Here is a 27,508-nt window from a genome sequence, read left to right on the forward strand (position 1 = left end):
GTAAATATCTTGCAAATAATGAACACAACCTTCACCAGCTTCAAAACACCAATAGAAACAACACTGGCAAATTTGCAGCAGGAAACTATCAAATAGCTATTAGAATAGGAAATGACATAGCCATCCATAACTAGTTTAGCTTTGAACGCATTTACATGCAAATGAACTAAATATTTAAATGTTACATAACAGAATACACCACATGACACCCGTGCACTATTCTGATTAACCGTGAAAGTAAATATAACTCACAAGCAATGCTTTCCAAGGCACAAACAGAAGAGCGAAAGGTTAAGGTAGCTGGAGCTGCAAGCTGACCACATGTGATGAACAACTAAAGCATTTCTTGATCTGAATGTCTGAACTATGACCTGGCTGTGTCATATGACTAAAATAACCTACGAAAACAAAAACAGAGAGCAAACTAGAGAATAATGAATTACTCCTAAATGAACACTAGAAGACTTCCAGTTATGGAGAGGAGCTGAGAGGTCGCAACGTGTAAGCTCTGCTGCTAGCATATATACTAATTAATCCTATGATACTAATCAGAAATGTATTCAAAGAAAAGCAATGCATACATAAGAGTACTGGAATTCAAAAATGCCATGAAAAGAAGACAGACAAAAAGGACAATAAGAAACTACTACATGAGGCTGAACACTTGAAAGGTGAAGAAATGAGTGACACCATGACTGCCAAAGGTGATCTTGACGAAGCTGGTGAAATATTAGAACCAGGCAAGAATCGTATTGAATATATTATGAAAGCCATAATGTCCTTGAAAAGTGGACTTTATAAGACGTTTGATGTTGTGCAAGCAGCACAACATCAAACTTATCAATTCCTGTACCTGCTTTTTTACAGATATAAAAAAGCAGGTACAGAAATGTACAGGCTGCATTGCATATGCAGAACAGCAGATTTCTGATGCTGAAGACAACGTTAACTGGCTAATATCCAAAGTCATCACATTGTCTTTCACTTTGTTGATTAGAGTTTTAATGGTATTTTGTTTTAATGGACGTGTAAGTGGAAGACAGAAGTGGAAGACAGAAGCTGACAGAACAACGTGAGATTGGTGGGCCTACCGAAGAAAGCAGAGGGCTGAGATGCGGTTACATTTCTGGAAAAATGGCTGCCAGAGGCTCAAACTGGAACCGCAGCAGGCTCTGGTAATAGAACAGGCTCATAGAATCGGGGCCCTGCCAAACAACGCCTCGGACATGACATGTCCAAGGACAGTTATTATGAAGTTTTTGAACTTCAAAGACAAGAAACGAGTACTGAAGGCTGCCAGAACCAAAGGAAAAGTCCATTGTGACAACAAACAAGTTCGTTTGCACCCGGACCTCCCCGCTGGTGTACACAGGATGCAGCGCGGCTATGATGAGGTATAAAAGAAGCTCCAAGACAAGGGAATCCATAAGCACAGAGTCATCTTTCCATCGCGGCTGCTGTTGACACATGATAAGAGGTCTCATACTTTTCAAACTCCGGTTGAAGTGGACAAGTTTCTTCAGTCTCTTTGAATGATCGAAACGAACCTGACAATGGGATGCTCCACCAGGAAAGGGTAATGGCAATATTGGCTTATATCATTTCCACTGAAAAGGACTATTTCATTTCTTTTTCCACTCCCATGGCCAAAATGAATTTTCATATTGATTGCTGCTTACTGGATTTAAAACAGATTGGAAGAAAGGAGAAACATTGACATTTATCTGTCCAATACTAAATAGTTGGAATGACATCTGTTCATATGAGATGTCCAGCCCATCACAGACTTAGTGGTCAACAGTTGTATTATTTGATTCCTTTGATATTTTCTCCATCTTTAAGCGTGGATTTTAGGTATGTGAGTATTTATGTTCTTAGGCTCTTACAACTCTTTGATTACTATGTATAGGTTGCAAATGTTGCATAGGTCATTAATTAATACAACCTTACCTTTAAGTGATTAGTTAGCATTCATGTAAGCAGTTAGAGCTAAAAGAGAAGGGAATAATTAAAAGAGATAGACGCAGTAGTTTTGTTTATAAGCGGTAGTTAAGAGAGGGAGGGGGATGGCCACAGGACATGGTGTTTGAGGTGGGGTCTTTTCGTCTTTTTTTTCTGTGGGTGTTTTTTTTCCTCTTTCTCTGGGTGTGCTTTCATCAATGCATTCTATCAAAACAGTTCTGTGGATATATTATATAACTAATGTCTAATAGTCTTGAAGTAAAAATTACCTCATGGAACTGTAGGGGTTTGAACAAAATTAGAAAGGTTAAACAAATGATGAGCAGGACAAAATTCTTACAATCAAAAACAGTTTTCTTGCAAGAAACCCATCTGCTGGGTGGAGATATCTCCAAAATAAGAAGATGGCAAGGTCAGGTTTTGTCTGCTCCCTCTACCACTCATGCTAGAGGAGTTATGATACTGATCCAAAAGTCTGTCCCACTGCAGATCCAAAATATAGTTAGGAACCCTGCTGATAGATACTATATCATGGTTCAGCGTACTTTACTGTTTGAAAATATAAATTTTGTCAATGTGTATGGTCCAAATGAAGATGATCCTAAATTCTATAATAATCTGATTCTGACTATTTCAAATGTTGCTGGTCAATACATAATAACTGGTGACTTTAATTGCACATTGGATCCGCTGAGAGACAGATAATCCAGCTTAGATAATACCCACACCAGATCAAGGAAGACAATACATAATTTTATCAAGGAACAAATTTGTTGGATATATGGAGACACGGAAAACCAAATGCAGTAGAATACTCCTGCTATTCCAGCACTTATAAAACCCACTCACGCATGGATTACATTTTAGTTTCAGCATTACTTGTTTCCAAAATTCACCAATGTCATTATAGCAGTACAGTTCTATCTGACCATGAAGTTATATCCTCGGTGTATAAAGATACTAAATTTGTGAGAGATCCCCCAAGGTGGCGCTTCCAACTGGGATGGCTTATGGACCCCACGTTCATAGGTTTTTTTTAGATAAACAAATTGACATATTTTGAATGTAATACTTCCCAAACATCTGCTAGCACAAGTTGGCATGTATTCAAGGTATTTATTAGAGGTCAAATAATTTGTTTTAATAGCGCAAAGAAAATGAGTGCACAACTTGAAATGAAGACATTAGATTAGAAAATAAAAAAACTTGAAACAGATCTCTACCAAAACAAGCCTAGTTTTATAGATGCACATGCAAAACTACTACAAGGATCACAGTGTAATGAGCTGTCAGCTAACAAAGCAGCTGCCAGTTTACTAAGACTCAGTGTTATTATGATCAGGGGGGAAAGCCTGGGAAACTTTTAGCATGACACATTAAACAACAACAGACAGAAAGGTCTATTGAAGCTCAGAACAGTAGAACTATAGTGGACCCTAGACAGATTAATGAGACCTTTAGGGTCTGCATTGAGAAATTGTGTAGCTCTGAGTGCTGTTCCAGCCTGGCTATCCAGACACAATTCCTAAATAACCTTAATATTCCTAGAATTTCTGAAGCAGAAAGTAAAGCATTAGATTGAGAATTAACCAAACAGGAAATTGCAGAAGCAATTGGTTGTATGCAGGCTGGAAAAGCAATGGGTCCAGATGCATCCCTATAGGTACGTACAGTATATAGTACACTAGCAGAGGTACCCGGCGTTGCCCGGGGAAAATGTTCTCACCAAAACAACCAACACGATCTGATCTTTACGATATAATCGATGATGAAATATAGAATAATTTATGATATGGTACATGTGATAAACGAGTGTTATTAATGAAAATGATCAAATGTCATAATTTTCAATCCATTCATCAAGCTTCTTTGCCAACGTGTGTATTAATCGCTCAGTGCTAAAGCGCCTCAGGGTAAACCACGTTGTGTGTCTTGTGGCAACAAAAATTGTCACATGCTTTGTGATAAGTAAGTAAAGAGTGCTCACCACTCTCACTCTTGCAACCTTGAATCCAGGATGATGATCTGCACTAATAATCCTAGCATCGACGCTGAAAAATAAAAATAAATATTTTTCGAACTTTGCAGTCCTTGGGAAGTGCTGATTGATTCTAAAGATACCATTCTTTTTGTTCTAAAATTAGTATTTCTAGAGTTTTAAGCAAACATACAAACACACACTCTTGCTTTATATATATAGATAGATGTATAAAAATTTCAGTCAAAATTACTTTCACCCCCTTTGGAGATGTTTCAGGAATCCTTCAGGAATGACCTTCTCCCCACATCCATGAGAGGTGCCCTAATCACATTACTTCCAAAATCAGGAAAACCAAACACAAAAGCTGAAGTTATTCACCCAATCAGCCTTTTAAATTTAGATACAAAAATACTTTGCAAAGCTCTTACAAGAAAGTTGGAGGGACTGCTTCCTCGGGTGGTGGGAGAGGACCAAAATGGATTTATCCAAGGTAGGCAGGGCTTTCACAATGTCAGAAGAGTGCTCAATATCTTACACAGCCAGAGAGGGGTGAAAGACACCGCTATACTCTCACTTGACGGAGAAAGGGCCTTTGACTGCGTTGAATGGCCTTATCTGTTTGAGGTGCTCACACGCTTTGGCTTTGGAGATGCATTTTGCAAATGGGTTAGATTACTATTTACCGGGCTTACTGCAGAAGTCCTGACGAATAGTATGGTCTCTAAACCTTTTAATATCTCTAGAAGTTGCCCGCAAGAAGTCCTTTGCTATTAATTCTTGCAATAGAACCATTTGCTATAGCGGTGAGGATGCATAATGACATTAACGGAATTTGAGAAGGTCATTTAGAACATAAAATAGCATTTTTGCCGATGACATAATTTTGTTCTTAAAAAATCTAAACAGCTCTGTCCCCGTACTCCTACATTTTATTGAAACATTTGGAAAAATATCTGGATATAAAGTTAATTATTCAAAATCATCTATAATGTTATTGAATGAAACAGAGAGGAACAATAGCCATGTTTATGCTTCTACTTTCACCCCAACAGATTTTTACATATCTGGGTATAAAAAGCATCCCTGAGGTGAATAATACTGCTCAGATAAATTATGACCCAATTCTGGAAGCTACTACCTCATCAGTAGAACGTTGGACATCTCTACCTATTTCAATGATTGGCAGAATAAATATTTTTAACATGAACATAATCCCTAAAATTCTCTATCTATCCCCCTACCCCCTCCCTCATCTTTGTTTACTAGAATTAAGAAAATGTTTACCAACTTTATTTGGTAAAATAAACGTCCCAGATTATGTCTGTCTTTATTATATTTACCATATGACCGAGGAGGCCTTAAATGCCCAAACATCCACTGATATTACTGGGAAGCTCAACTGCGGCCCATAATGTTTTATTTTTCATCTGAAAGCCCTCCTGCTTGGATGGATTTGAAATCCAGTTCTATTTTGCCAAGCTTACCAATGCACTTGTATTTGTATTCAGCAGATTGCAAATACTTGAGAAAACATACAGACAACCCTATTCTATTGACATGATTAACATTTGGTTTGACATTCGTAAATATTTAAATATTAACCCTTCCTGGTCACACTTCAGTCCTATTTGGGGTAATGCCAACTTTAAACCAGGAAGAAGTGATCCAGGATTTCAAATATGGGCTGAAAAAGGGTTAAGGAAAGTGCAAGATATATACAGAGAAGATTAAGTACTTAAGTCCTTTGTAGAAATATCAACCAAATATGACATCCCAAAGAATCTCTTTTTTTTCTCCAGATATCTTCAATTCGGGAGCTTTATATCTGCATCTCAAAACTATTCATTAGCGATACCTGCTATTTCCTCAATAGAGGTAGCAATCATAGGACACTGTTATGATAAAGGTTTAATTTAATCTTTGTATGACTTGTTTGTATCTGGGTCTGATGCAGAGGTGGAAAGAGTACTAAAATATTCTACTCAAGTAAAAGTACTATTTCTTTGATGAAATTTTACTTAAGTACAAGTAAAATTACCAGTCTAAAAATGTACTCAAGTAAAAGTAAAAAGTAGCTTGTTTAAAATGTACTTAAAAGTAAAAGTTACTTAGTTACTTTTTAACAATGGCAGGGGGGTCTCTCCTGTGTAGTGCAAAAAGGACAAGGGGATATAAATCTCAAACTAGTTTTTATTTAAGGGAAAATCTGTACAAATTAAAGTGCAATAACAAAATAAAACATGTCCACACGCGACATTTAAAACCCTTAGGGAGGTATAGTGTGTCATTTTAATTCAGTTCAGTTTAGTTCCAATAAAACATTTTCAAACAATACAACCATTGAAGGTGGCATAAATTGTGGATTCTGTAGACCATCCCTAATTTCTTCACCAACAAACACCAACAACAGTCATACTACAAATCTATAAATCAAAACGGATCAAGGTCGCAAGTGTTGTGACTTTCCCTAAATGAGCCAAAGAAGACCAAAATCTAAGTATCAGCAATATTCAAGATGTTCTAAGACAAAACTGGGCCATTCTTTGATCTCAGACTGTGCTCTTCCTGTCGAATAACAAAACATGCATGGCAGCTGCTATAAAAAACGTTTTCAAAATTGCCCTGCCCCACCGTATATCTAGATTACAGTTCCCTTATTTGTGTGTCCATCTTTAGAACATTACTCTCTGAACTTCCTGTTAAGTTTGAGCAGCAGTTGGTTTTCAAAGTTAGTAGAGTTCATCCTTGCTCGCTTTGCAGTGAACAGCAGCCCAGCACAGCTGAAGAGATGCTCACAGGCGGCTGAGGCAGGCAGGCCAGTGTTGAGTTTGAGAGAAAGTTTTTTGATATGTGGAAATGACTTCAGCAGATCCATATTGTTTGAGACACAGGCTAGGTACCCATCCAGCTCCCCTGTACCTTGTGACCTTCCGGATTTCATTGAGGAGAAGAAATCATCTTCATCTGATGAATGTTGCCCGACTTGCTCCACCCCAGCCTCTGCCATCTGGTCAAGGTGTTGTCTCACATAGACCAGACCTGTTGCATGACAAACAAACAATAATGCATATTGAATATTTCTGACAATTAAGCTTTGATTAATCTGGCGACAAGAGTGCATCATAATGCAGAAATTACAATAACTACAACTTGTGTAGAAAGACTCATATTATTGCACTTATGACGTGTCGAGTAGAAACAATGTGGACAGAACTGGGATTATTAACAACTGATTACAGTATGATATTAAATAATGAAATCATATCTGCTTCTATGATATCAGCCCTCTCAGTCCAGGTGGTCTTTTTTTTCTTTTTAAATGTATTTCTAGTTTTTCCCCTTATCCCACCCAATTAACCCAATGGCATACGTATGCCTGGAACTCTTGTCGAATAACTCCCCTGGCTCACGTTTCCACAGGAAAGAGATAGTCGTAACATCAGCTTCCTTCAAACTCGTGTCGGCAGCTCTCGCTATTTTACATGCTGAAGCCTCGCATGGATTGCATTACCTTCAGGCCGCGAAGGAGACGTAGGGAGAATGCTTCCGGTTGCTTGGCTGCAGGCGCCTGGATCGGCCAGAGGGGTCGCTGGAGAACGACGAGTCCCCGAACACTACACCGATCTACATCCACTATCCCTCAGGTAAGGGTGGCCTAATGAATACCTTACCCCATGGACGCTCTGGCCGTGACCGGTTACGGCGAGCCAGTTGGTCTTGAACTTTGGTAGAAGGATTGCTGCAGCAATCAGTTCAGGGTCTTCTATCATCCCACCAAAGCGCTTTTGGACACCATCCTGAATGGCTCTGATGAGTGGCAGACACATCTTGAAGGATGTCTCCTGCCTGCTGAATTTTGCTTGTAGCTGAAGGATCACTGGCAGAGCCACCCCAAGTGTGTGTTGGTCTCAGACTGAAGAATGTTTAAAGTCTTCACCACAGGCTTCTTCACAGTACTCAGTCAGGAAAGCAATTTCAGCTGGACTCAACCTGTATAACATAAATCAAATGTACACAACTTTCAGCAAATTTCCTGCAGGAATAGCTGTGGAATGTGTAGCCAAGTATGGAAATGTGTTTTGACAATTTCATATAAGTATGGAAAACAAAGAAATATGCAAGGTAGCTTTGGGCACTGTTTATCATTTGTGTCATTAACATTTCATACTTTAGAAATGTGAATTAAAACTCACATTTTCACTTTGAATTCTTCACAGACATTCCTGATAGCATCCTCCCCCTTCTCTTGTATGGTCTGTATGATTCTCTCTACAGCCATGTATGTCGAGTTCCACCAAGTTTGATTGGGCCGGATGAGCTGGAGCTTGCATTTATCTTCCACAATTTCTGCTGCCATGTATGACCGACCTGACTTGTTCCACATTGCTTGGCATTTCCCAAAGGCTGCACATCATAGCCGTTTGTATGTGTCATTCTTCTCTTCAGCTATGGCAGCATCTGTTGTGGCAACTAAGTTTAACAGATGGCATGCACACCTTTGGTGTGGAGGAAGCTGGTACTTAAGACCGTTATCTTGCTCCAGTATGCTGAATGTGTCCAGGTAGTCAGCTTTGGGCTTTTCAGAAGAGTCTTTGCCTGACTCTGATGCTGCTTCCTCAGACTGGCTTTGCTCACCAAACACACTAAATTCCTTAATAAAGCTTGAGCCATGTATGTTGTGGTTCTTACCACTTTCCCCTTATTCTGTATTGACAGTGAATGTCATCAAGGGCACCTGCTAAGACATCAAAGGTGTGGGACCTTTTCAACCTCTGACAAGCAAGCGCAGCGGATCTCCTCTCCAAGGTTTCCTCATCTATTCAATGAGTTGTGACCCCTATGTAACTTTCCTGGTGCGCTGTCCAACACTCTGTGGTGGTGGCAACACAGCTGACTTTACTGAAGTGCGACATCAAAGTCTTTTTCATCTGATTGGCAGCTCCCTCCATTCTGGTCCGGAGAGTGGGTCTGGAAATGACCCTGCATTGGGGATTCAGTGTCAATAGAAGTTCTTTAAAAGCAGGTTGTTCAACCACAGAAAATGGATGAAGACCCTCACAAATGAAGTTAATCATGAGCTTGTCAACCTTTGCCTGCGGCACACGTCTGTTCGCACCCACTGCCATCACATTACTTATTTTTTGCTTGCTTGCTTGGGGTTTCTGGTGGTTCTAGGGTTCAATTTGATGGATGCTTCATCTGTGAACAAAATGTTTTCATCAGTATGTAAAGCAATGTCGTGTTCATTAAACACACTGAATTGGAAATATTTACAGTGATAGATAAAAGGTTTTCTACATGCATCACATTTTTTCTTTTACATTTCAAAATGCACAATTCTTGCTCACAGAGACACTTGAAGATATGAACATGACTATTAAAAATAGTGGAAGGTATTTATATACTATAGTCAACGTCATATTCCTATTTAAGGGATAGTTCAGGTTTTTTTTAAGTAAGGTTGTATGAGGTACTTATGCCTAGTCAGTGTATTGCCTGCAGTAGACAGTGCTCAGCACTCGCCCTGTGTGGAGGCACAGCGAGATACACTGCTGAACATGGGACAGCAACACAGCAAAAAACAAAAAGCAAAAACAAAAAAACAAACAAATTTTATCCTCCTAAAATAAGTCTCACTTGTTGCTGTGTTGTTGTCCCTGTGCTCAACACAGTAGTGTATTTCTCTGGTTCTGTGCCTGCACTGCGCTCTGCTCCTGCAAACTGGGAGAGTGCTGAGCGCTGTCTACTACGGGTCACACTGACGAGGCGTAAGCGAAGTACCTCATAAAACCCACTTCAAAACAACTGAACTATCACTTTAACATTCAGATTCAAATTAACATTATTTCTGTTTATCCTCAATAAATCGCTGATTGTAATTAGATGTGGGGTTGGGTATTTAATGCTTTCTCTGTCTTTGATCACGTCAGGTAGGCTAACAGAGCATTAGCATAACCAATACTAGTTACCAGCAGGTTGCTAATGCCAACCACCATTAGCAATGCCATGCAACGATTTCTTTTTGGCTAATTTGAGCAAAGCCTCTTACTAAACTATGAAACCTTCTTTTTAACTACAAATGCAACGGCACAAGTATTATTTAGCTTACCTCTACATGCTTGCACAGGTTTGATGTCGAGTTTTTATAAGCTGCTAGTTTGGTCCCTCTGGGCAAACACAGCTTAAAATGCATAATAAAGCTGTTGCCTTTCTTGCACTTGCAGCTGAAGTGGTCCCTTAATTATGGCCAGGGGTTCGCTTCATTTCCTTCGAGTTCGACGTCAGCAGAATTCGACGTTTCGCCTTCAGCTGGGTCTGCACCACTGTTGTCTGACTTGTCCGTCTCCATCTTTCTTGTGATTTAGCGCCAGTTTTTTCTCCTGCCCATCATTCACTGCAGTTGTTTCCGGGGCGTGATTTTTTTTCCTTTCAATTTTATTTAGGCCTACTTTTTTTTTTACTCAGTAACAGATGTGATTTAAAATGTAGCGAAGTACAATACTTCAAACGAAACCTACTTAAGTAAAAGTAAAATTACAGATTTTAAAAACTACTTAAAAAAGTGCAAGTGTACAAAAAAACTACTCAATTACAGTAACGCGAGTAAATGTAATTCGTTACTTTCCACCTCTGGTCAGTAGTCATTCAGACATGTGGATGTTGATTTCTTGGGGACAGGAATGATAGAGGTGGTCTTAAAGCATGCCGGGACTATGGATTGAGACAGTGAGAGGTTAAATATAGTTGTGAAGACCTCAGCCAGCTGGTCGGCACATTCCCGGAGGACCTGACCTGGTATGCCGTCTGGTCCGGCAGCCTTCCGTGTGTTCACTCCGCGCAGTGATTCTCTGACCTCTGCGATCGATAGAGTAAGCACCTGGTTTTCTGGGTGGCTGGGGATTTTTGTAGCTGGGTCAGTATTGTCTTTCTCGAAGCAGGCATAGAAATGATTTAGCTTGTCTGGCAGGGAGGCATCATGGACAGTGGGACCGCTATTGGAGCTTTTGTAGTCTGTGATAGACTGAATGCTTTGCCACATTCGCCGGGGATTGGAGTTATTGTGAAAGAGGTCCTCTATTCGTAGGGAATATTTATGTTTGGCTGTTCTGATGCCCTTTTTGGGGTTGGATCTGGCTGCACTGTAGGCCTCACAGTTACCTGACTTGAACGCTGCATCCCGGACTTTCAGCAGCTGCCGGATTTCACTGGTCATCCAGGATTTCTGGTTTGGAAAGACGCAGATTGATTTTTTTTGTTGTGACACTCTCAGTGCAAAAGTTAATGTAGGCTAGTATGGCAGATGTCTGTTCATTAATGTCTATATGGGAGCCATGGGTAGCTGAATATGCAAAAATACTCCAGCCTGTGTTGTCAAAACAGTCGTGGAGTTCAGAGACTGCTCCTTCTGGCCAGACAGTGATTGTCTTTACTGCTGGCTTGACCCGTTTTATTAGGGGTTTGTAGGCTGGGACCAGGAACAGGCAGAGGTGGTCAGAAGGCCCCAGGTGGGGGCAGGGAGTAGCTTTGTATGAGTCCTTAATGCTTGTATAGAGATGGTCCAGGGTGTTTTGTCCCCTAGTGGGGCAGGAGACATGCTGATGGAATTTGGGCAATACAGCCCTGAGGTTAGCCTGATTAAAATCACCACCTATGATAAAGGCATTGTCCGGGTGTTTGGTCTGTTGTCTGCTGAAGGCACATTGTAGCTGCTTAAGTGCAACCTTAGCATTAGCATGTGGGGGGATGTATACAGTGGTGATGGTAATGACCGTTAGCTCCGTGGGCAGGTAAAAAGGCCCGCACTGAATCATAAGGAGCTCGAGCTCAGCAGAGCAATGCCTTTCAACGGTCTTTATATTGTTTCACCAAGAGTTATTGACATAAATACTCAAACCTCCTCCTTGGATCTTGCCGGACTCCGCTGTCCTGTTGGCACGGAAGGCTGTGCGGCCCGCTAGCTCGACTGCTGAGTCGGCTATGTTGCTGTTGAGCCAAGTCTCTGTAAACATCAGCAGACAGCAGTTTTGCAGCCTTTTCTGAGAGGACAGCCTGAGTCTTATCTCGTCCATTTTGTTAGCTAACGATCGGACATTAGCCATGAAGAAGCTGGGGAGGGAAACTTTGAAGGGAGCGCTGCTTAGCTTAGCATGTAGCCCGCCTCGTTTCCCCCTCTTCTGCTTACGTTGCCGATGGGGGTAGCGTTTCAACTGTGAGATGGGTGAGTGGATAATATCGATGGGGAAATTGTCCGTGATGGTGGAGGGAAGTGAGTAATCCGTTCTGAGGTTTAAAAGTTGCTGACAGGTGTAGAAGAGCGCATGACCTACACTTGTAAGTAAACTTAAAACTAACGTATAAATAACAAAGAAAACATAGCACTGAACAGGGAGCTGCAGTAGCCGTTGCGTCCAGCATGCTGCCATCTAGATCCTGAATCAGTTCTCAAGGGTTTATACCCCTTAGCTGGGGGCGTCTGAGGTTTGTTCTAAAACATTTGACACCCCCCCCCCCATTTTGCACATTTCATAGATGACAAATTGTCAACAGGATCTCATGGCAGTTGGAAAATATGGTAAATAAATAAAAATATACTGTGACGAGATCTGAATCTATTTACTCATAATGAGGTCTAATTGAATTTTGTTCGTACAAGGGTATGTTTGGAAGAATGAGACAGGAAAAGTTGACTTGCACAGTTACTGAATTCAGGGATTCAGTTCTTTTGGAAAGGTAATTTTAGATCTGTGTGGAGATAGCAGTGTAGATTATACTGCCAGGATGTTCCTAACTGTTCTAGGAGAAGAAAGAGATGGGTACTTTTGCTGAATTTAGCGCTTTGAGTGGCTGTTGCTGCTAGAAAAGGGCTGTATAAAATGCAGATTGATTGATTGAATTTAGGATAAAATATCGACAAAAATGATTGTGTGTTTCTACAAAGATAGCAGCTTAGCCTCAGGCTGATTGAGCTGCCAAGGAAGACCCCAACTGCCGTTTTTATCAAAATCCCCTGGTTGGCTTCTATATGGAGCCTTTGCTGTTTTTATTGTGAGTTGTTGAATGAGCATATTCATCACTGGCCATGAATATGCTTGTGAAGTCTGCAGAAGTGGAGTGCAAAGGTCCCCGGTCCAAATCTTGCACCCGACCACCCCCGATCAGAGCGTTCATGGATGACCTAACGGTAACAACTACATCAGTGCCCAGATGCAGGTGGCTCCTACGAGGACTTGAATGGCTCATTACATGGGCAAGAATGAGCTTCAAGCCCGCAAAATCCAGGTCTCTGGTCCTCAGGAAAGGAAGAGAAACAGATAAGTTCAGCCTCCCTTCAGGAGGCACCCAAATTCCATCTGTGACTGAAAAGCCACTCAAGAGCCTGGGCAGCAACCTGAAGGACACTTGGCACTTGACACTTGGCTCTCCACAGTGGACCAGTCAAGGCTTCCTGGAAAATGCAAGGCCTGAATATATCAACATGGAATCCTGCCTTGACTCCTCTGACCACTGCTAATCTTCGTAGTCCCAATCACCATTGTGGAGGGCCACAGCTTTCTGGACCTGCCGCGGAGCCCAAGCAGCATCACCCTTTATGGGCATAACACCAAACTACAGCTTCGTCTCAGCAGTCTGGCAGATGAGTTCAAGGTCACCTAAGCAAGAGAAGTCCTGCTCTACGGAGATTCTGCTGACACCAAGGTCTCCTCTGTGGGTACTGAGGTCAGAACAGGAAAGAAGTGGCACGCACAGGAGGCAGTTGAGTGGGCTGAGGCAAGGTTGTGGTACAGCATCATGATGGGCACTGTGGCAACTGGTTGAGCCAGCGGCCCAATTAGTTGCTGGGCAGGGCCGGGCTCAGGAGCAACTCAAGACCTTGCTACAGTAAAGCCCGAGGAAAGGACAGGTGAAAGCTGATCCAGGAAGAGGTACGCGAAGAGATGGAGGAAACTCTCTACAGCAGAATGGTGGGTATGTGCAAGTAGGGGGCCTGGACCAAGTGGGGGCATACAACCGGCCAAAAGATCACCTGGGCAGAACTCTGGAAGGTGGAATCACACCGACTCAAGTTTTTGGTCTTGACCTGAGTTAATGTTCGGCCGAGCCCTTCCAACCTGTTCAGCTGGGGCCTGGTGGGCTCACTGTGAGGGCAATTCAATTCGTATATGAATCTTTGCTTACTTTTTAATCTTTGACCACAGATCAGTTATACTTATTCAAAGTTAACGGATGCCTGGGGCTCATGTGTAGCAGGTCAAAAGGGGTGTTGAAAGTGCCTCTTCCGTTTAAACTGGTAAGGGCCTGATAACAGAGGAATGTGTTGGAAGCCCACTTGGGTGTCAAAAGAAAGAGTCCTGGCATAAGATAAGGACAAGGGGATACCTGACCTATGAACTCTTTGAGCAATATGCAACTTCTGTTACCCATTAGGATGACAGTCCATCAAGATAAGCTATCTCCTCCAAAACTGGATGAGGATTGTAGTCGAAGCTACTTTCTCTTCATGAGGGAGGAACTCTTGTCACACATCATTGTGATTGAAACAATGGGCATGGTTCTGTTGGTATAAAGATGGTGCCCTCCGATATTGGGGCAGACATTCAAGCATCTGGGCTTGTGCATCAAGTTCATGAACATATTAAAATTGTGTGACAAGACTGTAAGACATTTTTGTCTCGCTGCTCATTTAATGTCAGTATACTGTCCTCGCAATGAATAGTCCTTATTCAAAGCTAGACAGCGAACAGTGTGAAGTCTTCCAATAAACACAAGGCGTAACTTTTCTTGGATATTTAATGAAGAGCCACAATTTACTGTAAAACTAACAAGCACAAAATGCAAACACAAATCAGAATTTGAACAATGCTCATTACACTGACATGACTATAAAAAAAAAATGCAGAGTCACTGGGCAATGCAGGTTAGCTAACAGGTTACAGCTATGCTAGCTATCAATTACATCACGTTTAGACCGAATTTGCAGCAAAACAACTATACAGCAAATATATTATGAATGTAGTATCCAAAAATCGATAAAACAACATACTCGCGGACAAATAGTGTCCCAGGCAACAATGGTGAAAACAAACTGCCGTAAGAGAAACAGCCACTATGTGCTCTCTACCCTGCCTTGTTAACGCGGATGGAAACTCCCTGCTCTACAACTACTGCTGTTGAATGACCAGGAGGGGGTCCTGCATTACACAAAAATCTACTTAGCTATATTATACGTGCACTCAAACAAAGGGCAGGGCAGAACATCCATTCCATCCATTATCCAAGCCGCTTATCCCAATCGGGGTCACAGGGATGCTGGAGCCTATCCCAGGAGTCATTGGGCGGCAGGTGGGGAGACACCCTGGACAGACTGCCAGTCCATCACAGGGCCCTATTTCAGCAGCTCAGATATATTCTGTATTTCAAAATTCAATACCTCTCCCAGATCTTAAATATCCTCACTAGATTTGAGGGTTTTGGTTGGTGTTTAGCGGCACGGTGGCACAGTGGTTAGCGCGGTCGCCTCACAGCAAGAAGGTCCTGGGTTCGAGCCCCGGGGTAGTCCAAAGTCCAACCTTGGTGGGTCATCTCGGGTCATCCTCTGTGTGGAGTTTGCATGTTCTCCCTGTGTCTGCGTGGGTTTCCTCCGGGGGCTCTGGTTTCCTCCCACAATCCAAAGACATGTAAGTCAGGTGAATTGGCTATACTAAATTGTCCCTAGGAATGAATGTGTGTATGTGTGGGCCCTGTGATGGCCTGTCGGCCTGTCCAGGGTGTCTCCCCGCCTGCCGCCCAATGACTGCTGTAATGACTGCGACCCTGAGAGCAGGATAAGCGGTTAAGATAACGGATGGATGGATGGTTGGTGTTCAGTATTATTTATGTTGATAGTCAAATATGTTGATAGTCAGCCCACAGTGAACCTGTTGTGTTATGCTAGAGATAATTATTCTTCACGATAAGAAACACTGCAATATTCGAGATGACTTAAGGCCCGAAACCATGCAAAAATGTGAAGTGAACATAGTGTATTGATACTGCCCAACAATATATTTCCATAATTTTCCCGCAATTTCTGAGCTTTAGGATTAAATTTTCCAAATTATTTTTTCTATACATCTCTAGATGCTGCGGCTTTGCACAGGAACCCTGACATTCACTTTGTGAGGTCCCAGATGTGTCTCAGAACATATAAAGTTGAATAACACAGAAAGAGGAACTGACTCATGTGAACAGCATGAAAACAAAATCAAAATCCTCCAAGGTTCTGATGAACTCATTTGCAGCACTGATTGTTTCCTCATCTGTCACACCGTCTAATTCAAGCATGCTCCCAAAAGTAGCTTGTCATGATTGTTTACTACTGTGCTGGCTGACAATGTGTGATGAGAAGTTCCAGCATGTGGGGCTGTTTTTTGGAAGCCTGAAGCAATCAATTTCTTCCAAGAAAGTCACTCTTTGCTGATGCTGAAAAATGTTGCAAACCCCGACAAGGTTGCACAGTCAGAGTGGAATTAAATAATTGCCATGACAATTTGGGGACTCGCCCAGGAAGCCCAATTCATATTCTTCTTTGGCCACTCTCTGCATGGATCAAACCTGGCCAGCCAGTCTTGTGAAGGGATGAAAAATCGCCTATGACCCAGGAAGTCTACCTCCCCTGAGGACAGCTTTTAACCGACTCCCAGGGAGAGAAGGGACTGTTATGAGATTGTGGGGAAAGGAATTGTGTGATATGGCTTTTTATTTAAATGAGGATGCAGTATTGAAGACCACGGGAAGACGTCTGAAGGTAATGACATTCATTTAGTGTCATGCTCTGTAAGGACTTTTCTCCCCTCTAGTGGTCATTCTTTTTATTGGTTTTCAGTTTGCAAATCAGAATACAGTGAATAACAATTATATTAAAAAAAACACCGCAAACATTTTCCACCTTGTTGTTCGTCCCCTCGTCCCATCCCTGTCAACTGATTACAGAAATGAAAACAAAAAACAAACATAAAATGATAAAATAATAAGGGTGTTTCTAAAGTCAATGTACAACATCATAATACCACCGTACTCCCTGAGAGCTTGTTCCTGCTGAAGCAAGTCACCAACATTAACATCATGTCTTAACAAGTACATAAAAGGTCTCCAGATATCAAAAACATTCTGTTTTACGTCTAACAATATACGTCATCTTTCCATTGACATGTTTGACGCCATTTCTTTAACCCACATTCCAATTCTTTGCCCATCAACATTTTTCCAATTAAGAGCAAATATACATTTAGCTTGTAATATACACGTCTACAAAACTTAACTCTTTGCTTTATAAGTGTGGGTTGGTCGGATATATAGCCAGAATAAAAAGCTTATCATCCAGTAGTAATTTCTTTGATAAAAATTTGATAATCATATTAATAATCCATCCATCCATGCATCATCCCCATGACCCTGAGCGCATATTAATAATATCCTGCCAAAAGGATTTCACTTTCACACATTCCCATATACAGTGGTAAAGTGTCCCTCTTGCCTCATTACAATAGATATAAGTATCAGGAATGTTATCATTAAACTTACGCAACTTAACAGGAGTTATGTATGCACGCATCAGTCATTTATACTGTATAAGTTTCAGGCTACTGTTGATTGTCTGCCTCAGCCTTCTTACACGCCTCACTCCAGTCTTCTAAGGATATTTCCCTATCTACATATATCTTCCTTCCATAGTCTCAGTTTGGATTCTGAGGTTTCATCAGAGTACGGACCCATAGCACTCACCCCCATTGCCATGAAGTGCTTTGAGAGACTGGATCTGGCTCACATCAAAAACATTATCCCCCCCACATTCGACCCACCATCCCAGAAGGTCTGCGGAGGATGCCATTGCCACTGCCCTGCACTTTGCTCTGACCCACCCTGAACTTAACACATTCATCCGGATGCTGTTTATAGATTGCCTCTGCCTTCAACACTATCATCCCCGCCAAACTAACCACCCAACTCCTCTCCCTTGGCCTCAACCCCTCCCTCTGTAACGGGACCCTGGACTTCCTGACCAACAGACCTCAGTCTGTTAGGTTAGGTGACCACAACTCCTCCACCCTGACCCTCAAGGCTGTGTTCTGAGCCTCCTCCTTTTCTCCCTCTTTACTCACAACTGCCAGCCAACTCACTCTTCAAATGTTATAGTTAAGTTTGCAGATGACACCACAGTCATTGGCCGTATCACCAACAATGATGAGACAGCCTACAGGAACGAGATTCAGCACCCCACATCATGGTGTACTACCAGCAAGCTTGTCCTCAATGTGCAGAAGATGAAGGAGCTGATTGTGGACTTCAGGAGGTCTAGAAGCTGCAGCCACTCCCCCCTACACATCAATGGGGCGGAAGTGGAGCGTGTTTCGAGCTTCTAATTCCTTGGAGTCCACATCAGCGAGGAACTTTCCTGGACATTAAACACCCAGGCCCTTGTGAAAAAGGCCCAACAACGCCTGCATTTCCTGAGGGGCACCCGTCTATCCCCCAAAATTCTCACCAACTTCTACCACTGCACCATAGAGAGCATCCGACCAGCTGCATCCCAGTGTGGTACGGCAACTGCACCTCAGTAGACCAGAAAGCTCTGCAGTGGGTCATCAAGGTGGCCCTTCATATCACCGGTACCCAGCTCTCAGCCATAAAACACATTTATCACAAACGCTGCAGTCGAAGGGGTCTCAGCATCAGCAGAGATCCCACCCACCCCAACCATGGAATGTTCTCCCCCTGCGCTCCGGGAGGCGCTACAGGCACCTTAGAGCCCACACTACCGGGCTCAAAAACAGCATCTTTCCACAAGCTGTTGCCCACCTGAACCTGGCCACCCACTGAATGGCTGTAGATATTTTTTTAAATAGTTTGTACTCTTGCTCTTTAACGTATTTTTAGCTTTTGGTCTTCATGTGTGTATATCGTATACTGTGTTTGCCTGTGTCTGTCTTGCACTGTTTGGTGAAGCCACAGCCCTCATTTCATTTTTAACATGTGCCTGCACATTGTTTTTAATGACAATAAATTGAATTGAATAGATCTTTACCCACACTTTTACTCTCTCTAGGTGTCATTATGGTGGGGGTGATCCTTAGCTGCAAGAAGATGGGCATAAACCCTGACAATGTGGCCACACCTATGGCTGCCAGTTTTGGGGACATCGTGACCCTTGCCTTCCTGGCCTGCCTCAGTGATTGGTTCTACAAATGCATAGGTAAAAACAGATGAAATGTCTATAAAACTTTTATCGCATAATCGTCACACATTGTCAACCGTTTTGGATGGAGTTTTCTTTTTAGGTTGCGACAAGTCCGTTGTCATGAGAGTGTTTGGACAGAGGCAAATGTCAGTAACAGTTCAATCTATTTATAGACCCCTTTTCTGTTAGTAGACAGTGACGTTTTTCTGTGGGCGGAGCTTAGCTGGAGGCAAAACATTCCCCTCAGACATTTAAGGGAAGCCGTTAGCTAGCTAGCTGCCGGCTAGCAAGTTTTATCAGCTTGTACATTTACGATGGACGGAGAAACGCGCATTTCTGAATATGTACAGTTGGTTTCTCCCCGGGACCGCAAGTCTCACTTGAAAAAGTTAACATTAACCAACGGGACCAGATTGGCCGACCCATACACGCTCACTCAAAGGACGGACAATTTGACAGGATTACCTACCGTGGAGTGGCCAGACGTTTACACCTACCTGATAGAGAAACCAAGCGTGTATACTAGAGAGAAACTGAGGGCGTATAAATCTTTAGATGCCTACAACTATGTCCTGAATGGTCATGTACAAGACGAAGTACAAAGATTTAACAAGTGAGTTTTGTGTTGTGCGATCTAAAGTTCTGCCCAGCCAGCGGCGAGGCCAGAAGACAACCACGTATCAGCCTTGGGTCATTTTAAATAGAACAAACAGCTACATCTTGATGGCGAACTGCACATGCATGGCTGGGTAAGTAACCTAAATCTCATTGGGAGAGAAATCGCATTTCTCTCCACATTGGGAGAGAAATCACCCAACGTCATTCCTCCTAGTCCCCACTTTCTGATTAATGTTAGGTGGGCATGACAAACCTTTAGACACGTATCCATACATACAACAGACCAAAAGTATAGTTTAACATTACCTTACTCACCTGATATGAAGTGTGCGCTACAAACATGAGCATTTTTTATGATCTCCTCAGTCCAATCTTTCCGTCTTATCGTGTTTAACCACAGTTGTAACCGATCTTTTTGACTGGGAGTGGCAGCTGGTATGCGATAAAACTTCAAGTTTAGTTTATTACTTATTCGATTATGGCACCCAAAAACACAGCATGAAGACATGTTTGCTAACGTTAGCTAGATGATGTACGCTTGCCTGAGGACATGATTCGTATTTAACGTTACCGCTTCTGGCTTTGTTTTGCCTCCAGCTGACGCCCTGACGTAATCATTACGTAGGCTCTAAAAGGGTCTATTGCAACGCAGACATATAGACCATACACAGAGTAGAATCCCACACGGATATAGCCAACCCAGAGAACTTTCCCCACACTTCCCTGGCACACCTCGCGCTCCTCCTTCCCGTCCCCAGCGCCGCTTCCTCATTGTATCGACCAGCTGGAAGCGGCCTTGCCCGGCGCACTGTGCTGTCCGTGGCGCACTCGGAAACTCCCTCCCCGTGCCCAAAACCCAGCACTCCCTCACGGCGTTGGTCCGCTCCGGCTCCCCTTCCACCTCTGTCTTCATCCGCGCCAGCCTGCCGTCCCTGTCGTCAACCTGCATTCGCCTCTGCCCGGTGCGGTGGTGGAGAGGCTCCGGCTGCTATGCTGGTCCAAGAGTCTGCCCGGTGGTGGCGCAGCAGGGAGGATAAAGGCTCCGTAATCAGGCCAACTCGCCTCAGGTGTGTCCTCCTCCTTGCTGGCACTAGCAAGCCCCACCCCCACTGCCACAGAGATAATTAATCAATTTGCCAGGACTTGCCCCCCACCCTGTGCAAAATGTTTCACAATAACATTTCCACCAGCGCTATTTTGAACGGAAACTGGGGAGTGTAGCGCAGTTTAGGCCCTCCCTTGATGGTTGTGAGTGGTTTAGGAAATGGAATCAACCCAGAAGGGGTTTTCTGTACCTATTCCAGAATGGTAATGGGTTTCTAGGGCTGGGCAATAAACCGCAAGAGTATCGAAACCGACATTAAGAACCTCTCACCGACTTAATCTTGCTCATGTCGGTTGATTCGGTTAATAATTTCCCCAATGCGTGCGCTCATGAACTGTCCCTTTAAAACATACTACGTCGTGTTCAGTCACGTGCCTCCGCCCCGTCCAACTAACGTTAGCCCGAGACTCCGAGTTCACTCAGAGCAAACTGGCGGCATGGATGGCAGAACCGCTAACACGGGAGCCAACAAATAGGCCTCAACCTGAGCAGCTTATACATAAAAATAATGCCGTGTCCGTCGTTTGGACACATTTTGGCTTCAGAGAAGACGACGCAGAACAAAAAGAAGTCAAATGTAAACACTGCGCAAAAACAATTTCAGCGATCAAAGGCAACACCAAATTTGTTTAATTGCTTGGAACACAGTCACGTTAGCGAATATGAAGAGTGCATGGCTCAAAAAAAAGAGAGACAGACAAACGCCAAAGTGCTTCCACGCAGCAGCTGTCGCTAACACAAGTGTTTGCAAATGCCCCACTGTAAGGGCTGCTATAACCATCCCGATAAACTAAACCAAATAAAAGAGAAGAGCCTTATGGCTGACGCGTGTTCCACTTGTCTGTTTGGTCCAAGAGGGATTCTTCCTTTGCGTTTTAAACATTTATTTAAACTTGCTTGAAGACATACAGTGAAATAATGAATTGCATCCATGAAATAATAACTTTTATCCTCACCTAATACACGTATGCAGAAAGCACAAATACACGAAGGCTATGCACAGTCAGAAAAACCGTGTGGCTCCACTCTTCCACTCCAGGCAACTCGAAGTTCCCAGGATACGCTTCTCCAGTTCTTAAAGTGACATGCACCTATTTAAGATTACACAGCAAACTTAATACATACATAAAGAGAGCAGTTACCTAAAGTATACAATGTGTAAAAAATAAGTATTTAAACTAATTATTAAAATTACTAATTAAAACATGAATTATTAACCATTAGGAGACATTTGGCTCCTACACCCACGACATGCAAAGGATTCAACAAGATGGAAAGAAATAACTGATGCCATCACATATTACATCGCGAATGATATGGCTCCCATAGCTACTGTGGAACATAGTGGGTTTAAACATCTCATTAAAACCATTGACAAAAGATACGCTGTGCCATCGCGAAAATATTGTAGCGAAGTCGCTACCCCCGTCAGAATTGTGCTGTCCTGTTTTACCCATCAGGCATTGCGTGCAGGTTGTCAGTTGTTATTAAATGTTTTGTAAGTGTTTTATGTGGTTTTATGTGTAGCCCGTGGAATTAGATACCACACAGGACACAATTACTTCCGGGGTTCTTGTAGCTTTAATTTTATTGTTTGAACCTTCGAATGCAGATCGTTTTACTGAGTGCATAAATTCCTGTGTCTTTCGAGCAAACAGCTCATAAATGTTCACAGATGTGGCAAGTTTAACAGAAATGATTTTAAAAGGAAAATAAATACAACATACAACATACGGTGCAAAATACGGCAGTGGACTATGTATGTTAAACAGGGTTTAACAAAGACATGTGGAACTTCCTGAAGATCGCGCAACTTCTCACTCTGTCAGTTACCTTTAAACAGAATTAAAATGCATATAAAACCTTTACATCCCAAATACAATGGCATGGTGTGGTTTTATGCACGCCAACATTACCTTGTCATGCCTGCAATGGCAAACAGTGGTCGACGGTTCGCGCCCAAAATCACCGAACATCAACTCCAGTAGCGTCTAAATCAAACCATCTTGTCAAATTACCGACATACAATATTGTTTGGAATAATGTTACAGGTATATTTCACAAGATATTTACCCTTACTTACTTAACAAAGACATGTGGAACTTCCTGAAGATTGCGCAACTTCTCACTCTGTCAGTTACCTTGTCATGCCTGCAATGTCGAACAATGGTCGACGGCTCGCGCCCAAAATCACCGAACATCAACTCCAGTAGCGTTACGGAGTCAGAGCACCGTCACACCGCAATCTTCAGGTGCTCCACACAAGAAAAAAAGAAAGAATACCCAAGATGCACTTGGATAACTTGCAGAAAGAGTACCCAAGATGCACTTGGATGACTTGCCCGGAGTTACAATAAAAGTCCGCAACACTGCCACTTACTGGTCAAAACGTGCAATGACAACCAAAACTATAAAAATACACTCACAATCTGCTTCACAATTTAAATACATCAAATGACATTTTACATGGCTTGACAGTGTAACAATTACATATATTAACAGTTAAACTATACTAAATTTAAGTGGAAAATCATTTAACATATTTAACAGATTTACCACCCGGCTACATATGTGTTTATGTGATTACTATTTGTTGTGGTGTAATTGTAGTTGTCATTCTGTTGTATTGTGTAACCTTGGTACTGAAACCCTGAACCACTACAATTACACCACAACAAATAGTAATCACATAAACACATAAAACCACATAAAACACTTACAAAACATTTAATAACAACTGACAAACTGCACGGAATGCCTGATGGGTAAAACAGAACAGCACAATTCTGACGAGGTAGCGACTTCGCTACATTATCCCCTCCAGCGTGTCGCCTGTCCTCAGCCGACAACAAAGTCCCCATAGCGAAGCGAACCCGTATCGCCCGCACCGCAGGAGACACCACTAACCGCTCGACTAAAGGGTCAGACCCGCCAGCCAGCGGCCAGCGTGTCTACTTATCCATGCACGTTACACTATTTTTCCCAAACAGCGGTGCCCAACATGTACAAAACATATTGTGAGAAGGTAGCTGCTGAATTAAAATCTGTTCGGTACTTTGCAAACACGTCTGATCTCTGGTCAGGTAGAACGATGGAGCCGCACTTGAGCCTTATGTTGCACTACATTGACGATGAATGGAACCTGCGATTTCAACTGATTTTGATTTCAACTGTTCGAAATATTCAATAAATATCCATAAATAGTTCATCTGTGTGTGTTTCCTTAAATTATTTAAAAATCACAACCATAAGATACTCTTCATTAGAAAAGAATATCCCAGCAGTTCAGCAGATTTACAGTACAGACCTTGTCAGAGAACTATGAGGGCAGTGTAAAAAAAAACCCGTGTAAAATCAATGATCGTTCATTAATTGTAATCGAGGTAAAAGTTTGAAATAATCACGATATTGATTTGAAGTCATATCGCCCAGCCCTAGGTTTGCCAGACCATTCTCTCCGAGACAGGAGATAGGTGGAGATAGGTCTGACAAAGCAAGACTAGCTGACAGGTGAGTTTTGAGACTTTTTCAGCAACAGGGAACTAGCATTGCATCAGCATAGAGATCTCATATATTAATTAAGAGTTGGAGCAAATTCTGGTAAACTTCCAAGTATTGATTGTTATCTTTTTCCTGCATAGAGCTGTATTCCTATGTGCTGTACCTGGTGGTTATATTACTTCTGTGCCTGATCCCCGTCTGGGCAATACTATCCGCCAAACACCCAGCCAGTCGCATGCTCCTCTTCACAAGTTGGGAACCAATTATTACAGCTATGGTCATCAGCAGGTACATAAACTTGCTTTGCATATTATTATTTTCATTTCGTTTACCACAGTGTTGTCACAACCACCCTCTCATATGCCCTCACCACACATCCTAAAGGCTCTCGCATTAAATCTCTCATTGTGGCATCAACGTTTCAGTATCTTCTAATGTAAAGATCTAAATCAAATTTTGTCATTTATAAATGATCTGAAAAACAAAATCAATCAAAAAAACAACAACATTTTTTTGGGTTGTCCGTCTTTTCAGTATTGGAGGACTTGTACTTGATACAGCAGTGTCAGACCCAAACTTGACAGGGATAATAGTCTACGCTCCAGTCATAAATGGTGAGCTTCCATCTTTAGAGCAAATAAATTATTTTGTTTTAAACGTTGAATTGATGCTTTTACTTTTTGAGAATATAGCTGATGAAACTGCTTTGTTACTTGAAACCGTCTCCGGTTGCCAGCTGTGGTTTGTTTGTTTGTCTGTGGCTCTGCTTACTTTCTAACAACTCCTTGAGACCATTGGATTATTCTAATTGATTTTATGGTTTGTCTGTACTATTTTATGAAATTTTACCAAATCATCGATTGTTTCACTGGCTTCATGCACTCCTGTTTAGAACTGTGTGGACTCAACCCCCAGCTGACAGAGCTAACAGCTTACTTCCACATTCTTTTCTGAACATCGATCAACCGGTTTAATACTACTGTGCCCTGTGAGGACTGCCTTAAAGCAATAAATGACATTTCTAACCTCAATAATGCTATCCGATGGCTCTCGGAGGAACTGCGAAAAAATGACTGTTTTTTTTTTTACAGATTTATTTCAGATTTTTCCCTTTTTTCTCCCAATTTAGTGGCCAATCGCTGCCTATTCTAGTTCAAACACCCACCCACGTGTATGTGTTCACCAACTGCATCTCTCCGGCTGGCAATCTCGAAGGAGACGGCTCCCCACTTTCGTAACAAGGCGAATCCAGGCCGAACCACTGCTTTTTCCGACACACACGGAGACGTATTCATGTGACGAACACAAGCCGACTCCGCCCCCCGAAGACAGCGTTGCCAGTTATTGCTGCTTCATCGAATCCGGCCATGGTCGGATCTGGCGAGACCGGGGCGCGAAACCCTATCCCCAGTGGGCAACTGCATCGACACAAAGCTGATGCTTAGACCGCTACACCACTGCACCCCCCCAGAAGTGACAAGACGGAAAGACCCTGAGCTGCTTCACCTCTGCCCATAAACTTCTCAAGTCATTTTGCTATGCTATCAGCTGATGCCACAGTTCTTCCTCTTGATGCCCCTGTGACTGATGCTGTTCCTGTGGCGGATGTTGGTCCTTTCCATGTGGAATTGGTCCCTTCTCCAGCTGGGACTACTCCTTTTGCAATGGCTGCTGTGGTGGCCAACCCACCTCCCGCTGCTCCCGCTGCTCCCACCTCCTCAGACCAACGACCTTCATCCCCTCCCAATACTCTCTCTGACAGCACTGTCAGTCAGTCACCCACTCCCCCCCCCCACACTTCCTTGATTGTTGGGGACTCCATAATCTGAAACATCCATTTCGTAGATGCGGTCACATGCTGCTTTCCTGGAGCAACTACCCTTGACATCCTAGAGAAACTAGACTGAAACTGAAACTAGAAACTGACTCCTAGATTCATTTCCGACAATTACGGAAGTAATAGTCCATGTTGGCTCAATGACACTGCCCATCAGCAGTCGGAGCTGACATAAAGTGATTTTATCCGTCTTTTTAATCTCCTCGACAGTTGTGAAAAAACTACTTTTATTTCTGGCTCAATTCCCACATTTCACAGTGTGGGGCATTTGAACAGAATTCTCAGCCTTCATACCTGGCTCCAGTCTGTGAGTATAGCACACATTAGTTTTATTCACAACTTTGACTTGTTCTGGGAGTGCGCTTCTCTGTAGAGAAGAGAGAGTCTTCACTTGAACATGCTAGGTACCTGCGTGGTTGCTGCTAATTTGCGCCACGCTGTTCTGTCCGCATGATTTTTTTTCGTACCCGTTTTCCGGGAACTCTGCCGCTGATTGGCGAGTACTCGTTGAGAGACCGTTCACCTGGATTCCGGGAAGACCCGCCCCTACACTATCTCTGATTGGCTAACCCTATCCCTAACCCCACCCTAACCCTAACCTTAACCAACCTAATCAACGGAGGCAACGAGTACTACCCTGGCAGCTCCATATTCAGCATCCTTCTCCCAATATACCCAGCATCTCTCCTCCACACATGTCCAAGCCATCTCAATCTTGCCTCTCTTGCTTTGTCTCCAAACCGTGCAACTTGAGCGGTCTCGCTAATATAATCGCTCCTAATCCTGTCCTTCTTCGTCACTCCCAGTGAAAATCTTAGCATCTTCAACTCTGCCACCTCCAGCTCCACCTCCTGTCTTTTCGTCAGTGCCACTATCTCCAAACCATATAACAGAGCTGGTCTCACAACCATCTTGTAAACCTTCCCTTTAACTCTTGCTGGTACCTTTCTGTTGCAAATCACTCCTGACACTCTTCTCCGCCCTGCCTGCACTCTCTTCTTCACCTCTCTTCTGCACTCCCCGTTACTTTGGAAAGTTGACCCCAAGTAGTATTTAAACTCATATGCCTTCATCACTTCTACTTCTTGCATCCTGACCATTCCACTGTCCTCCCTCTCATTTACGCATAGGTATTCCGTCTTGCTCCTACTGACTTCCCTTTACAGAAAGGACAATTTTTTTCTCCCTTTATTTCCCCAATTGGATCTGGCCAATTACCCCACTCTTCCGAGCTATCCTAGTCACTGCTCCACCCGCTCTGCCAATCCGGGGAGAGCTGCAGACTACCAC

The 27,508-nt window shown here is 42.8% G+C and overlaps 1 protein-coding gene across 1 annotated transcript in view; it reads left to right on the top strand.

Annotated features, from left to right (window-relative positions):
* Positions 1–27,508, top strand: part of slc41a2a (solute carrier family 41 member 2a) — a 52,985-nt gene that overhangs the window by 15,897 nt on the left and 9,580 nt on the right. Inside the window, exons 5-7 of the mRNA XM_056282411.1 lie at positions 19,026–19,172; positions 24,522–24,669; positions 24,916–24,995. Of these exons, the coding sequence (XP_056138386.1) occupies positions 19,026–19,172; positions 24,522–24,669; positions 24,916–24,995 (375 nt within the window). The remainder of the gene's footprint in view (positions 1–19,025; positions 19,173–24,521; positions 24,670–24,915; positions 24,996–27,508) is intronic.

The sequence above is a fragment of the Lampris incognitus genome, chromosome 6, assembly GCF_029633865.1.
Source record: "Lampris incognitus isolate fLamInc1 chromosome 6, fLamInc1.hap2, whole genome shotgun sequence".
Classification (NCBI taxonomy): Eukaryota; Metazoa; Chordata; class Actinopteri; order Lampriformes; family Lampridae; genus Lampris; species Lampris incognitus.